Below are 12,809 nucleotides of genomic sequence, written 5' to 3'. Positions count from 1 at the left end.
GGCCGTAAACCCTTAACCGAACCCATGAAGGGTGCAACACTTGGAGCTAGCATATATAAACCACCCTTAGTTATTTTATCATTTTGTTGAACATCACAACACACACACTCTCCTATCCTCTCTCTCACTAAAACTCTAGAACACAAACACTCCTCATCTTTCGGATCCAATCGGTTGGCACAAGAACTCTCGGATTTGGACTTTGGATCGGCACACACACACACTTCACCAACCGGTTAGTATTTATCATGTTTATTGATTGATGTTTGTTGTTGATTACATGATAATATGATTAATATGATTCAACTAGTGTAAGATATGCTTGAATGGATGTATGAATGAGATGATGTTTTATGTATGTTAAAAAGTTTGAATGTTGAATGTGTTTCTAAAGAACTCATGATATCTTGTGACCAAATATGACACAAATCCTTGATTATTGATGTTATGAAAAACCGGTTTTGTTTATGTGTAGTATCATGATAATCGGATAGGTGTAGATATGATTTTGGGATGTTTTGATGAGTATGTTAAGTATGTTACATTGTGTTTTTGGGTTGTTTATGTTATGAACTTGATGAATATGTGTTTGAATATATGAAGAACAATTTGAATGATAGTTGAAGATGTGAAAACCCTTGTGATTTTGATCCATTTTTACTAATAGCCTGATTAGGAAAACTTGTTAGTAGAATCCTATTGGTTGTTTCCTGATTTGGGCCTGATTACATTGTACCATTAAGCTGACTATATCTGAATCAACACGTGAACATGAAAACGACAGCTTACGACTCGCAATCACACAGTTGCGACTCGCAACCACAGCGTGACAACTCGAGACCACGCGGTTGCGACTCGCAACCATAACAGGACAAGCCGAGACCACAGGTTACGAGTCCCGTTGCGACTCGAGACCTCAGCATGATTAGCCGAAACCACGGTTGCGACATAGGTTGCGACTCGCAACCACCTGAGATCAGCACAAACAGCATGACTCGAGACCATGCTTGCGAGTCCGGTTGCGACTCGAGACCACACTTATGGGCCTAAGTTAGTGGGCCGGATTTATGGACTTCTGTGCTACTGTTGACGTATTGTTTGGGCCTGTTACTACGAGCCCAACTGTTCGGGCTTTATACTTAGACTCCGGATTGTGTTTGAATGTTAACTGTGGACTGTTAACGTTAAATGTGTTGCCATTACCTGTGAACAATACGTGTTAAACATTCGTGCACTGCTGGACTTGAATCTGATACGAATAACATCTGTGGTAGGACCTAATTGATTACCTGCAATCTGATTGACCTTTCTGTGATTAACTGCCGAGCAAACCAAGGTGAGTTCACACCCTCTACAAAGCATGGGATTCCCTGGGTTGGGAACGGGGTTAAGGAACGTGGTTTCCTCGTCCTCCTTGGGTAGGACGTCAGTGGTTCAGGAATGTGATTCCTCGTCCGGACGGACGGATAAACGTACTAGACTAAAACTCTATCACGAAGTCCCTCCTTTTTGTATCGACTAATCGCCGGGCCAATGGCGAGCGGGTCATTAGTTAGATAGCGCTATTTAGGTCTGACAAGCCTCACACCGTGCCGCAGAGGACGGGCGTGAACTAATGGATCTGGGGCACGTCAATGATGATAGACATTGATGTTTTCAGGGCACATAAACATGACTACAGTCAGCAGTCGATATGGTAACGAGTCTAGTATAACATGGGGTAGCCCCCACGGCTGGAGAGCCAGATGATGTACATGGGGTAGCCCCCACGGCCGAAATGCCTGATAACTAACATGGGGTAGCCCCCACGGCTGGAGTGCCGGAGTAACTGGGAATGAACATGTCACGTTTTTAAACTATGGGGTAACCCCCACGGCAGGATGCCAGTTAAATGAAACTGTTTTCGAAACAACTAAAACGAACACCCAACCGTGAACTCACTCAACTAGTTGTTGACTCGTTACTACATGCTTTGCAGGACCATAGGTACTCAGCTGGAGCTTGCATGGAGGAGGGTCGTTGTGGGACACGGATTGCTACGTGCTATGTTAAACTTGAAACTTTTGAACTTATGTTATAACTTTAAACTTATGCTTCCGCTTGCAACTTAACTTGTTTATTTTGAAACACCAATCGTATTGGTTAAACTTTTATAACTGCTTATATGCTTGTTCAGTATGATTGGTGGCTGGATCCTGGTCAGTCACGCCTCCAAGCGGTAGTACTCCGCAGGTGGGATTTTGGGGGTGTGACACCCAAGAGCATTCAGATTTCGGTTCCAAGGCTTGTTCATACCCCTTTTCTTCACTAGGTATTCATATCTTGTGTTGTGATTAAAGTTCTTGAAGTGCATATACGTCTTCGGTCGTAATATGCTTGTAACTTGGCTGCGTTTTTGTTGTTTTAATTGATGATTGTAGAGAGGCTTGTACCGTGGTTTCTGAGTCGTTCTTGATAAATGGAAGGATTACCAGCATGGACGGTAAAACACAACGTCAAGAAAACTGCTTGCTGTTAAAACACAGCGTCAATAAATCTGCTTGCTGTTAAAACACAATGTCCAGCAATCTGTTTGTTGTTAAAACACAACGTCAAGGAAATATGCTTGCTGTTAAAACACAATGTCAAGGAATCTGCTTGCTGTTAAAACACAATGTCAAGAATCCTCCAGCAATCTGCTTGCTATTAAAACACAGCGTTAAGAAATCTGCTTGCTGTTAAAACACAGCGTCAAGAAATATGCTTGCTGTTAAAACACAATGGCCAGCAATCTGCTTGCTGTTAAAACACAGCGTCAAGAAATCTGCTTGCAGTTAAAACACAATGTCAAGAAATCTGCTTGCTGTTAAAACACAATATCAAGAATCCTCCAGCAAATCTGTTGACTTAAAACACAATCAGATTTGTTAAACTCCGGTATAAAAACAACCTGTTGTAAAACACATTATGATGTAATGTAATCATCAAAAAACACAATGTGATGTAATGTGACATAGACGACAACATAAAACACATTCAGAGTGTTAAAATGCAAAAAGAACTGTTAAAACACAACGTGATTATATATTGACTTCAGAGTGTTAAAACACACCGACTTCAACCTCTCTGACTGGTAAAACACATCACCAAGACCTGCTGATAGTTTTCCAGATAAACACATTGACCTCCAGATCTGAATTCGAAAAAAAACAAAAATTCCGAAAATCATAGAATGTTAGTTAATGAAAAATAAATTCTAAAAATAAAATTAAAATGTGAAATTACATAGTTGCCCTTTTAGTTAAAATAACTCAATGCCACATGTCCAATTCTCATTGCTTCCTAGACTTTCTAGGAAAAATAGACTTTCCACCCAACTCCTACTATATATATATATATATATATATATATATATATATATATATATATATATATATATATATATATATATAGGGGACCGCTAAAATGAAAACCACCTCCAGTTGTAAGAACCATGAGAACTACACCGTACGGGGCGAGTTGGACCAAATTTTTTTTTCATAAATGTAGATGCGTGTATTATAAACACATTTGTAAAAAAAATTCAAAAAAAAAATGTCGTGAGTGTAGTTTTGAGCACCACAAGTTTGTTTTTACGGGTTTGATCATTGTCATTATCTCTGACTTCGAGTTGAGGTTCCGAGTTAAGTTTTCGGTTTCGAGTTGATGACATAAAAAAATGTCATCACCACTAGGGATAGGCTTTTTTTTTCCTAAAAAAATTCACTTCATCATCTCCTGATTTCGAGTTGAGGTTCCGAGTTAAGTTTTCGGTTTCGAGTTTAATCATTGTCATCATCTCCGTTCTCGAACCACTAAACACATCGACGACCACCTCCATCCATCGTCCATCATCTTTAGTCACCGTTGTTCGTCGTCGTTCACCATAATCACTATCGCCTATCACCATCTCCGGTCGTCTTCCTCACACCTACAACCTGAATCACCTTCATCACCACCGTACACCTTCTCTGACAACCACCGACGACTGTAAAACCTTCACCATCTCCGTACTGTTCATCGTTTTGTCGCCGGAGAAGAAACGAAGGAGAGCTTAATAGGTGGGGGGGGGGTAAGATTGCAGCGAGTGTGATATATTAGGGTGTTATGTTGAGTAAGATATAAAACTAGTGTGGAAAAGACGATTATACCCTTTGACCGTTAATAACTTATGTTGACTTTAAACAGAATTAGATAGCAGGGGGTAAAATTGCAACATAACATCAACGTTGGGGGTAAATTGCAATTATTTCCATGGAGGGGGTCAGAGTGTCAATTGGCTTAAACCCCAGGGGGTAAAATTGCAGTTTACTTTATTTTAAAATAAATTGTGTATGACGAAGGTTGAATAATATCATGTATTAGCCAGGTTGAATAAAATATAATTTCATTTGTTAACACATATACTTGTCAAGATACATCTTTAAAAATCGAACTTTGACGTGACATGTCTAAGCTTAGGGTACACACGAGAAACCATTCACTTAATGCGACACTTATCCAAAGCGTCTAAGAAATAAACTCTTAATTGACGATGGATGCACCCTGAGACCCAATATGAAAAGATATGTGTTAAAGAGTCTAAATAAACTATACATTTGTTGATGCGCCTGATTGTAGCCTCCACCAATTGAATCAGATGAAAAGTCTATAGAATGAACTGAAGTGGTTAGATTCAGATGTAGGTAGACGCTGAACCTAGCCGCTACCTCCACAATTTAAACTTAAATTGTTGGTTTGTTGAGGTAGCTGTTTTGGTCAAAAAATCAAGCAATGATAATGCAACCAAACTCTTTGTTACGGGGAATGATGCTTGAATTATTGAACGATATGAAGGATCACTTTATATTGTAATGAACAAGTGACACGGAGATTTATACGAGGAAAAAGCCCTTAATCAATGAATGATCTCCGACATAAAAAACCTCGGGTGATGGAAACTACCGATCACCAACTCAAATTAAATAACAAATCTGTTACAACTTCGGATGATAGCGAGCTAGTTACAAGGATCACTATAGTGCAAAGTGTATAAAAGTGTGTAATCGCCAAGTGAATGGTAACGAGCTGAAGAGAGCGGTTAATAGTGTGTGTGTTCAGCCCAAATTAGCCAAGTGTTCTAAAATTAGCTCGCTATCCCCTTAAAAATGGAAAATATCTAAGCTAACTAACTATCCGCATTTCATGCAAGTCCCCCACAAACTCTGACGTCCATATTGGTCAAGCACGTGCGGAAGAAATAACGAATATGCTCCAGGAATCTCGCCAAGACCAAGTCCAAGCTCGTGCTCCTGCAAAACAACAACATATTCAAAGTAGACAATCGTTAGAATAAGGATCCTTACCATGATCCATGATCCTGATCCTGCAACCCTCCTGATGATCACTATCTGAAGCAAAAACAAGGATCACCAGATCCAATCAGTAAATGAGGATCACTGATCATAGGTGAATCCACCCCTAACAGTAGCCAAAGCAAAATTTTCAATCTTAAACCATGCGCAATGAGTATTATAAAGGCGTGAAAAGGGGGTTGATAACGCCCCCAACACCGTCCCTATAGGTATTATAGAGGCATAAAGGGGAGAAGCAATTCTAGTATAATGCGAAATAAGTTAAAACGGGGTCTTGAAGCTAAAACTCATCATAAAGTATCTGATTCTTGGCTACTTTTGAGTTTTGACAGATCATATCATAATACTATGGCTGCATCTAAACGACACCGTTTTGTAGTTCCAACATATCACCAACAGTTTGAAAAGGCTAACAACAAACATCTCAAAACCCCAAACAAAACATGGCAACCATCTCTCCATTCCATCTCTACTCCACTCCGTCACCAGTAACCGTTTCGCCGGAATCTCAATCCTCCGACCGAATATTCCGGCATGAACACCGTCTCCGTCTTCGAACCTCCACTTTCCGCCACAAAACCCTACGCATTCACAGCAGCAGTTCTTCAAACGGACAACCAGAAAATGAGGAATCGAATTCGAGCGCGCGAAGGTTTCTGAACGAGGACGGTGTAGTGGAGGATATGGACGGTTATCTCAACTATCTTTCGCTCGAATATGATTCCGTTTGGGACACGAAACCTTCGTGGTAAGTGATTTTGTTAATCTGTTGTTAATTCTGTTGTTTTTGTGATTGATTTGTGTAAGTGATTGTTTCGGTGAGATGTTGATGTTAGATTAGATAGGATGAATTTAGGATAAAATAGTGTGATCTGGTTTGTATATCTGTTATAGTATGCAATTGTTTGTTTTGAGGTTTGCTTTAGCTGTTTGTGTAAATGAAACTTAATAAGTTTACACCGTTCATCGTTTATAATTGCGTGAGTAGCTTGACTTGATTCAGATTGTTGTTGCCTTGGCTTTATAAAGCGTTTTGAGCTCGGACGCCTTTTGATTTCAGAAGCTGATACACGATGAGTTCCTTATAGACAATGCCTTAGTTTGTTAACTTTTAAACACTGAATATAAGATATTGGCATCGTCAATGGTCATGTTTGTTATACTCCAATCATGGTTGCAAAAGTCGCTAGGCGCTCCCTCGTCGGTCGAGTGGAGAGTTGAGAGTACCTGGAGTCTCGGAGAGTACTCGGACATGTTAATTATTAAGAAATTAGTTTTCGGAAATTAGATATATATCAAATAACATAAATTTACTAATATTTATAACAAATTACGTGAAAATGATATTTATTCTTTTATATGATAGGCATAGAAATTATGTTTTAACTTTTTTTTTTAAGTTAAACCCGGCCTGAGTTGACCTACTAGATCCGATTCTGGCCGAGGTTGACCGCGTTTGATCGACTCCGAGTAATTAGTCGGAGTTGAAGAAAGTCGCCTCGGCAGCCTACCTTGGAGCGATTACTCGGAGAGTACTCGGACTTGGAAACCTTGTTTTACAACCATGCTCCAATGTGATTGTCTGCTGAATTAAGCTCTCTCTTTGTATAAATGACACTAACAGAAGATTTTAGCATTCAACATAATGTGAGTGTTGGATTCGTAGGCTTTAGGGTAGCCGGCCCTAATTAGGGTTAGCCTGCCCTAGTTAGGGTTACCCGGCCCTAATTATTAGGCCCACTTAGTTAACTTGTTGACCAAGTAGGAAACCCTAATCTTGTTCTATAAATACCTATTATGTAACTGTAGTCTGTGTCATTCTGAAAACAGTTGTGAGCATCTAATAAAAGTAAAACCCTAGTTGCAACCCGTGGACGTAGGTCACCTTGACCGAACCACGTAAATTCTCGTGTTCTTTATTTTCTGCTAGTGTGTGTGTGTTTGTTCCGCTTCCGCTCGAGACTACTCTGATCCGATACGCCTAACAAGTGGTATCAGAGCCAAAGGTTCAGTAAAATACACGGTTCACACGGTTATCGCAGGAGAAGGAGAGAGCTGGACGAGAGATCTTGATCTGCTGTTGCTGCCGTCGCCGCTAACTTGTTTACGGCCCGTACCTATTCTCTGGTTACGGCTCGTAAGGTCTAGGGTTTGCGCCGTAGGGTTTGCTGTTGCAGATCTGGTGGTTTTGGGGTGTTTGGCGATTAGGGTTTCGGTTCTTGAACCCTGGTTATTCGCTGGTTTACGCTCGGGTTTGCAAGAGAAGTCGTTGGTTCGGGTACTTCGGGTTTCTGGTTTATTGAAAGTTGCTCGGGTTTCGGTTGCTTGGTTCCTTGTGTTTTTTTCTGGTTTTTCTCGTTTGCTATGGCTGAAGACGGGAAGTTCCGAATCGAGAAGTTCAATGGTACTGATTTTGCTTGGTGGAGAATGCAAATAGAGGCGTTGCTTGGTGAATGCGATTTGGATGTGGTACTGGAAGAAAAACCTGCTGGAATGGATAAAGCTGCCGAGGCAATTTGGAACTCAAAGGACAAAAAGGCAAGAGGTAAAATTACATTGGCTTTGACGAGGAGCGTTGCATTTAATATCATGAAAGAAACAACTGCTCGTGATATGTTAACAGCTCTGTCAAATATGTATGAGAAACCGTCTGCCGGTAATAGGGTGTTCTTGATGAGAGAACTGTTTAATATGAGGATGAGCGAGGGCAGTTCAGTTGCTGATCACATTAACGAAGTCAATTCAATTTTGTCCAGGTTAGCAACTGTGGGCATGAAGTTGGATGATGACACTCAGGCTGTGGTTTTGTTATCTTCCTTACCTGATAGTTGGTCAGGATTTGTGACAACGGTCACTGAAACTGCTGGAACTGGAAATTTGAAGTTTGATCGGGTCCGGGATAGTGTTTTGGGTGAAGACGTTCGCCGGAGGAACACTAGTGGAGGATCTACTTCTGGTATGTTCAGTGTTAGCAGGGGAAGAGGTAATAACAGAAACAGTGGGAATCGTAGGAAAAGCTTGTCTAAAGCTGGGAAGAATGTGAGGTGCTGGAACTGTGGTGAAAAGGGGCATGTTAAAAACGAGTGTCCTGATCCTAAGAAAGAGGATGGTAAGCAGCATGTAAACAGTGTTGTGTCAGATGAATCTGACGGTGACGTACTGGTTTGCTGTGAAGAGTCTATAGATTCTTGGGCTATGGATTCTGGTTCTTCGTTTCACGCCATGCACAGCGGGGAGACGATGGTGAATCTGAAAAAAGGAGACTTTGGAAAGGTACGATTAGCTAACGGTCATGTTCTTAATGTTACGGGTATGGGAGATGTCAATCTGAAGACTCCACTGGGCACTACATGGAACTTAAAGAACGTTAGGGTAATTCCAGGTTTAACGAAGAAACTTATTTCTGTTAGTCAACTGGATAAACAGGGACTAGATGTTAAGTTTGGTGGTGGGAAGTGGAAGGTGATTGATGGAAATCTTGTTATTGCCTGTGGAAGGAGACGAGGATCGTCGTATCTAGTTGAGATACCTGCTGAGGGAGTAGCCGTCCCTGTACAACATAAAGTCTGGTTCACTGAATCTAGTAAGCGGAAGAGGGTTCAATTTGCGAACTTGAATCCTGGTGCTTTGGGGATGTCAGTTGAATGTGGTCGGGGGTCTAAGTTTAAGCCAGTCAGGGGATTTGGTGATAGTGGGAGCATGGGTCGTGTTCCGGGTACAATCACAAAGAACCGTTGGGTTTTGAAGACGAAGATTCCGACTGAAGAAAAAAGCTCTCCTGGAAATAGTTTGCAAAATGTGGAGAGTGGTATTAATTCTCGGTGTATCTCTGGAGCTGGTGGATCGTGCAAGCCGGTTGAGATAGAGAATGGGTCTGATAAGACTGTTGGGTTGGAGCTTGTGGGAGCTTCAACTGGTCTCTCAGTTACTTGATGAGAGGTGTGGTTGCAACTAGGTGGCTTGGATGTGACTAAAGTCTTAGCTTGTTCTTGGAACTGGAGGCTGGGAAGACTTGAACGTAAAGATTACTGAAGTTACTGGTGATGGGTTTCTTGGATGTACTTTGTGGACTATGCAAAGCCTCCGAGTGGGAGATTGTTGGATTCGTAGGCTTTAGGGTAGCCGGCCCTAATTAGGGTTAGCCTGCCCTAGTTAGGGTTAGCCGGCCCTAGTTATTAGGCCCACTTAGTTAACTTGTTGACCAAGTAGGAAACCCTAATCTTGTTCTATAAATACCTATTATGTAACTGTAGTCTGTGTCATTCTAAAAACAGTTGTGAGCATCTAATAAAAGTAAAACCCTAGTTGCAACCCGTGGACGTAGGTCACCATGACCGAACCACGTAAATTCTCGTGTTCTTTATTTTCTGCTAGTGTGTGTGTGTTTGTTCCGCTTCCGCTCGAGCCTACTCTGATCCGATACCCCTAACAGTGAGGAGACATAGGATGACAATAGGAGCAGTGTTGTAAGAATCGCTAGGCGCTAGTCAGGCGGTGGGGTACCGACTAGCGATTAACCGGGATTAATAGGGACTAATTGGAATTAATCGGATTGAGATTTTTATATATAATTTTTAGTTATACTATATACACACACATATTTATATGTAGTTTTTTAAAATATACATGTTTTAACCCCTCATTGAGTCATTGACCCATTTTTTAAGTAATTGGAAGGAATTTATAAGGTTTGGTTGAAATTTGGCCGGCAGGCCAAAATTTGGCCAGAATAGGACCACCATTGACCGCCTAGTGATTAATCGCCATTAATCGGTGAACCTCCGATTAGTGATTAATTGGCGACTAATCGGAGACTAGTCGGGATTTTTACAACCATGAATAGGAGGCAAAATTCTATGGCATATCTCCACCATGATCACAATAGCCAATAGGAAAGACATTAGATCAATAGTTTACCAGTCAGTAGAAGAATTAGATTGAGAGACTCATTCTTACTTGTTTTTTTGGGAAGTCTGGACATAACATATTAACGTGATAAAATTTCTTGTAAAGTTTTTAAAACTCATTTTTTTTTTGTTTTATCTTATTTCTAGGTGTCAACCATGGACGATAACGTTGACCGGAGCATCAGTCATTGCTGGCAGCTGGCTAATATTGCACAATATTATAGCCACTTCAGTAGCTTCTGTTTTAATTGGCACATGGTGGTACATCTTTCTCTATTCTTACCCGAAGGTACAACTCGTCAACTAAATCATATGTCCTAGTGTGAGAATCAATAGGGGTGTAAGCGAGCCGAGCCACGAGCCATGATCGATTTTCAAGCTAACGAGCCATGACTAGGGTTGTAAACGAACCGAACGTTCAACGAACAGTTCGTGAACCGTTCGGCGGGAAGTTCGTTTATGTTCGTTCGTTTAATAAACGAACGAACATGAACAAGAAATTCCGTTCGATTAGTTAAATGAACGAACATGAACAAAGGTCTCGTTCGTTCAATTGTGTTCGTGAACGTTCGGTAAGGTGTTCGTGAACATTCGTTCATTTGCGTTCGTTTATGTTCGTATGTTCGTGTTTTAATTAAAGATTTTTATACTTCCATATATTTTATCTATACTTTTTATACTATTAAACTTTTATTTATATCATTACCCTAACAATTAAACTAGGAAACCCTCTTTCACCTTGTTTATGCACCATTTCCCTTTCTTTTCTCATTATTTACATTGACGAATATGATCTACTCCGTTCCACAACAAGGGATTCAAGTTCTAGAGCTACTCTCTGGGCCATCCACCTTTATCCTTCATCGCGTTCGCCAAATTTATTTGTGTTCGCTTGTGTTCGTGAACCGTTCGTGAACACGCTCATTTCCTTAATGAACGAACACGAACATAAAATCTCGTTCGGTAAGTGTTCATGAACCGTTCGTGAACACATTTATTTCTTTAACGAACGAACACGAACAAGGCCTCGTTCGTGTTCGTTCGGTTCATTTACAGCCCTAGCCATGACTGGAGTTGACCTTATTTATAATATAATACAGTTAAATAACATAAATTTATTTATAATAATTGTATATATAGTAAATATGATCTTTACAACTGAGTCAAGCTCTAGCCTATAAAACCAATCACTAGCTGAGCTCATTGTTTAGACATATGGCTCCTAAGGAGCCAAATTCGAGCTCTCTTAATTTAAACCAGCCAAATTTGAGCTTCTATGTAACATAATGTGGTGTACACATAAGTTTTAATCTGAAAAACAAGCCGAGTTTGAGCCTATAACTAGGGCTGCAAACGAACCGAACGAACACGAACAAGACCTTGTTCGTGTTTGTTTGTTAAGAAATATATGTGTTTGAGAACCGTTCACGAACACTTATCGAACGAGATTTTATGTTCGTGTTCGTTTGTTAAGGAAGTGAACATGTTCGTGTTCGTTCATGTTTGCTTGTTAGTTTTAGGCAACGAACGTTGACGAACACAAACGAGCACAAACTAATGTTCATGAACACAAATGGAAACAAACGAACACAAACAATCGTTCATGAACAGAATATATAATACACCGACACTTATTAGATATTTAATTTGGCGGAATTTTGAAGTATTTAAAAAAATATAAAAACTAAAAACACTAATGAAGTATCGAACACAAACGAACACATTACCGAACGTTCATGAACATAAACGAACGAACATGACCTCTGTTCATGTTTGTTCATTTAACTAAACGAACGAAATTTCTTGTTCGTGTTCGTTTGTTTAGTAACCGAACGAACACAAACAAACTTCCCGCCGAACGGTTCACGAACTGTTCGCCGAACGTTTGGTTCGTTTGCAGCCCTACCTATAACCCTAACTTATTAGACGAAGTAGATACAAAAGATATTGGTTGCTAGATTTAATGCAGTGGTATCTATTTTTGTTTTTCGTTTCAGGCTTATACGGATATGATTGCTGAGCGGAGAAAGAAAGTTACCAGCGGTGTTGAAGACACATTTGGCTTAAGAAACAACTCTTAATCTTTGGCTGGGAACGCTCATCACACAGCTGGCAGGAGGGTGATTTTCTTTGTATGTAAATTGTAAACTATTATAAGATCATATTCAATTGCATTAGCTTTAAATTTGCCTATAGTTTTATCTAGGGGTGCAAACGAGCCGAGCGGCTCGCGAGCTACTCGAGATCGGCTCGAGAAAAAAGCTCGAAACGAGCCGAGCCTTATCAAGCCCGAGCCGAGCTTGAGCCTCAAAACAAAGCTCGTTTGTTTATCGAGCCCGAGCTCGAGCCTCACATGTGAAGCTCGTTTGGCTTGTCGAGCTTTATCGAGCCTTAGTGTAAACGAGCCGAGTCGAGCCGAGCTTATTTAAACTTGTTTACAAGCCGACCTCGAACCTAAAAGTAAGCTTATTTAGTAAACGAGCCCGAGCCCGAGCTTTACTTATCGAGCTCGTAAGCCTAAAAAGTCTAT

At 40.5% G+C, this 12,809-nt stretch overlaps 1 protein-coding gene across 1 annotated transcript; it reads left to right on the top strand.

Annotated features, from left to right (window-relative positions):
* Positions 1-5,754: 5,754 nt before the first annotated feature.
* LOC110910288 lies at positions 5,755-12,474 on the top strand. Its single transcript, XM_022154981.2, has 3 exons — positions 5,755-6,120; positions 10,427-10,568; positions 12,277-12,474. The coding sequence occupies exons 1-3, from the start codon at positions 5,816-5,818 to the stop codon at positions 12,358-12,360; spliced, it is 531 nt and encodes a 176-aa protein (XP_022010673.1). The 5' UTR covers positions 5,755-5,815; the 3' UTR covers positions 12,361-12,474.
* Positions 12,475-12,809: the final 335 nt, after the last annotated feature.

This window comes from Helianthus annuus, chromosome 15 (genome assembly GCF_002127325.2).
Source record: "Helianthus annuus cultivar XRQ/B chromosome 15, HanXRQr2.0-SUNRISE, whole genome shotgun sequence".
Taxonomy (NCBI): Eukaryota; Viridiplantae; Streptophyta; class Magnoliopsida; order Asterales; family Asteraceae; genus Helianthus; species Helianthus annuus.
Note: the sequence above shows the minus strand (reverse complement) of the source record. Positions and strands in the feature narration are given on the sequence as shown.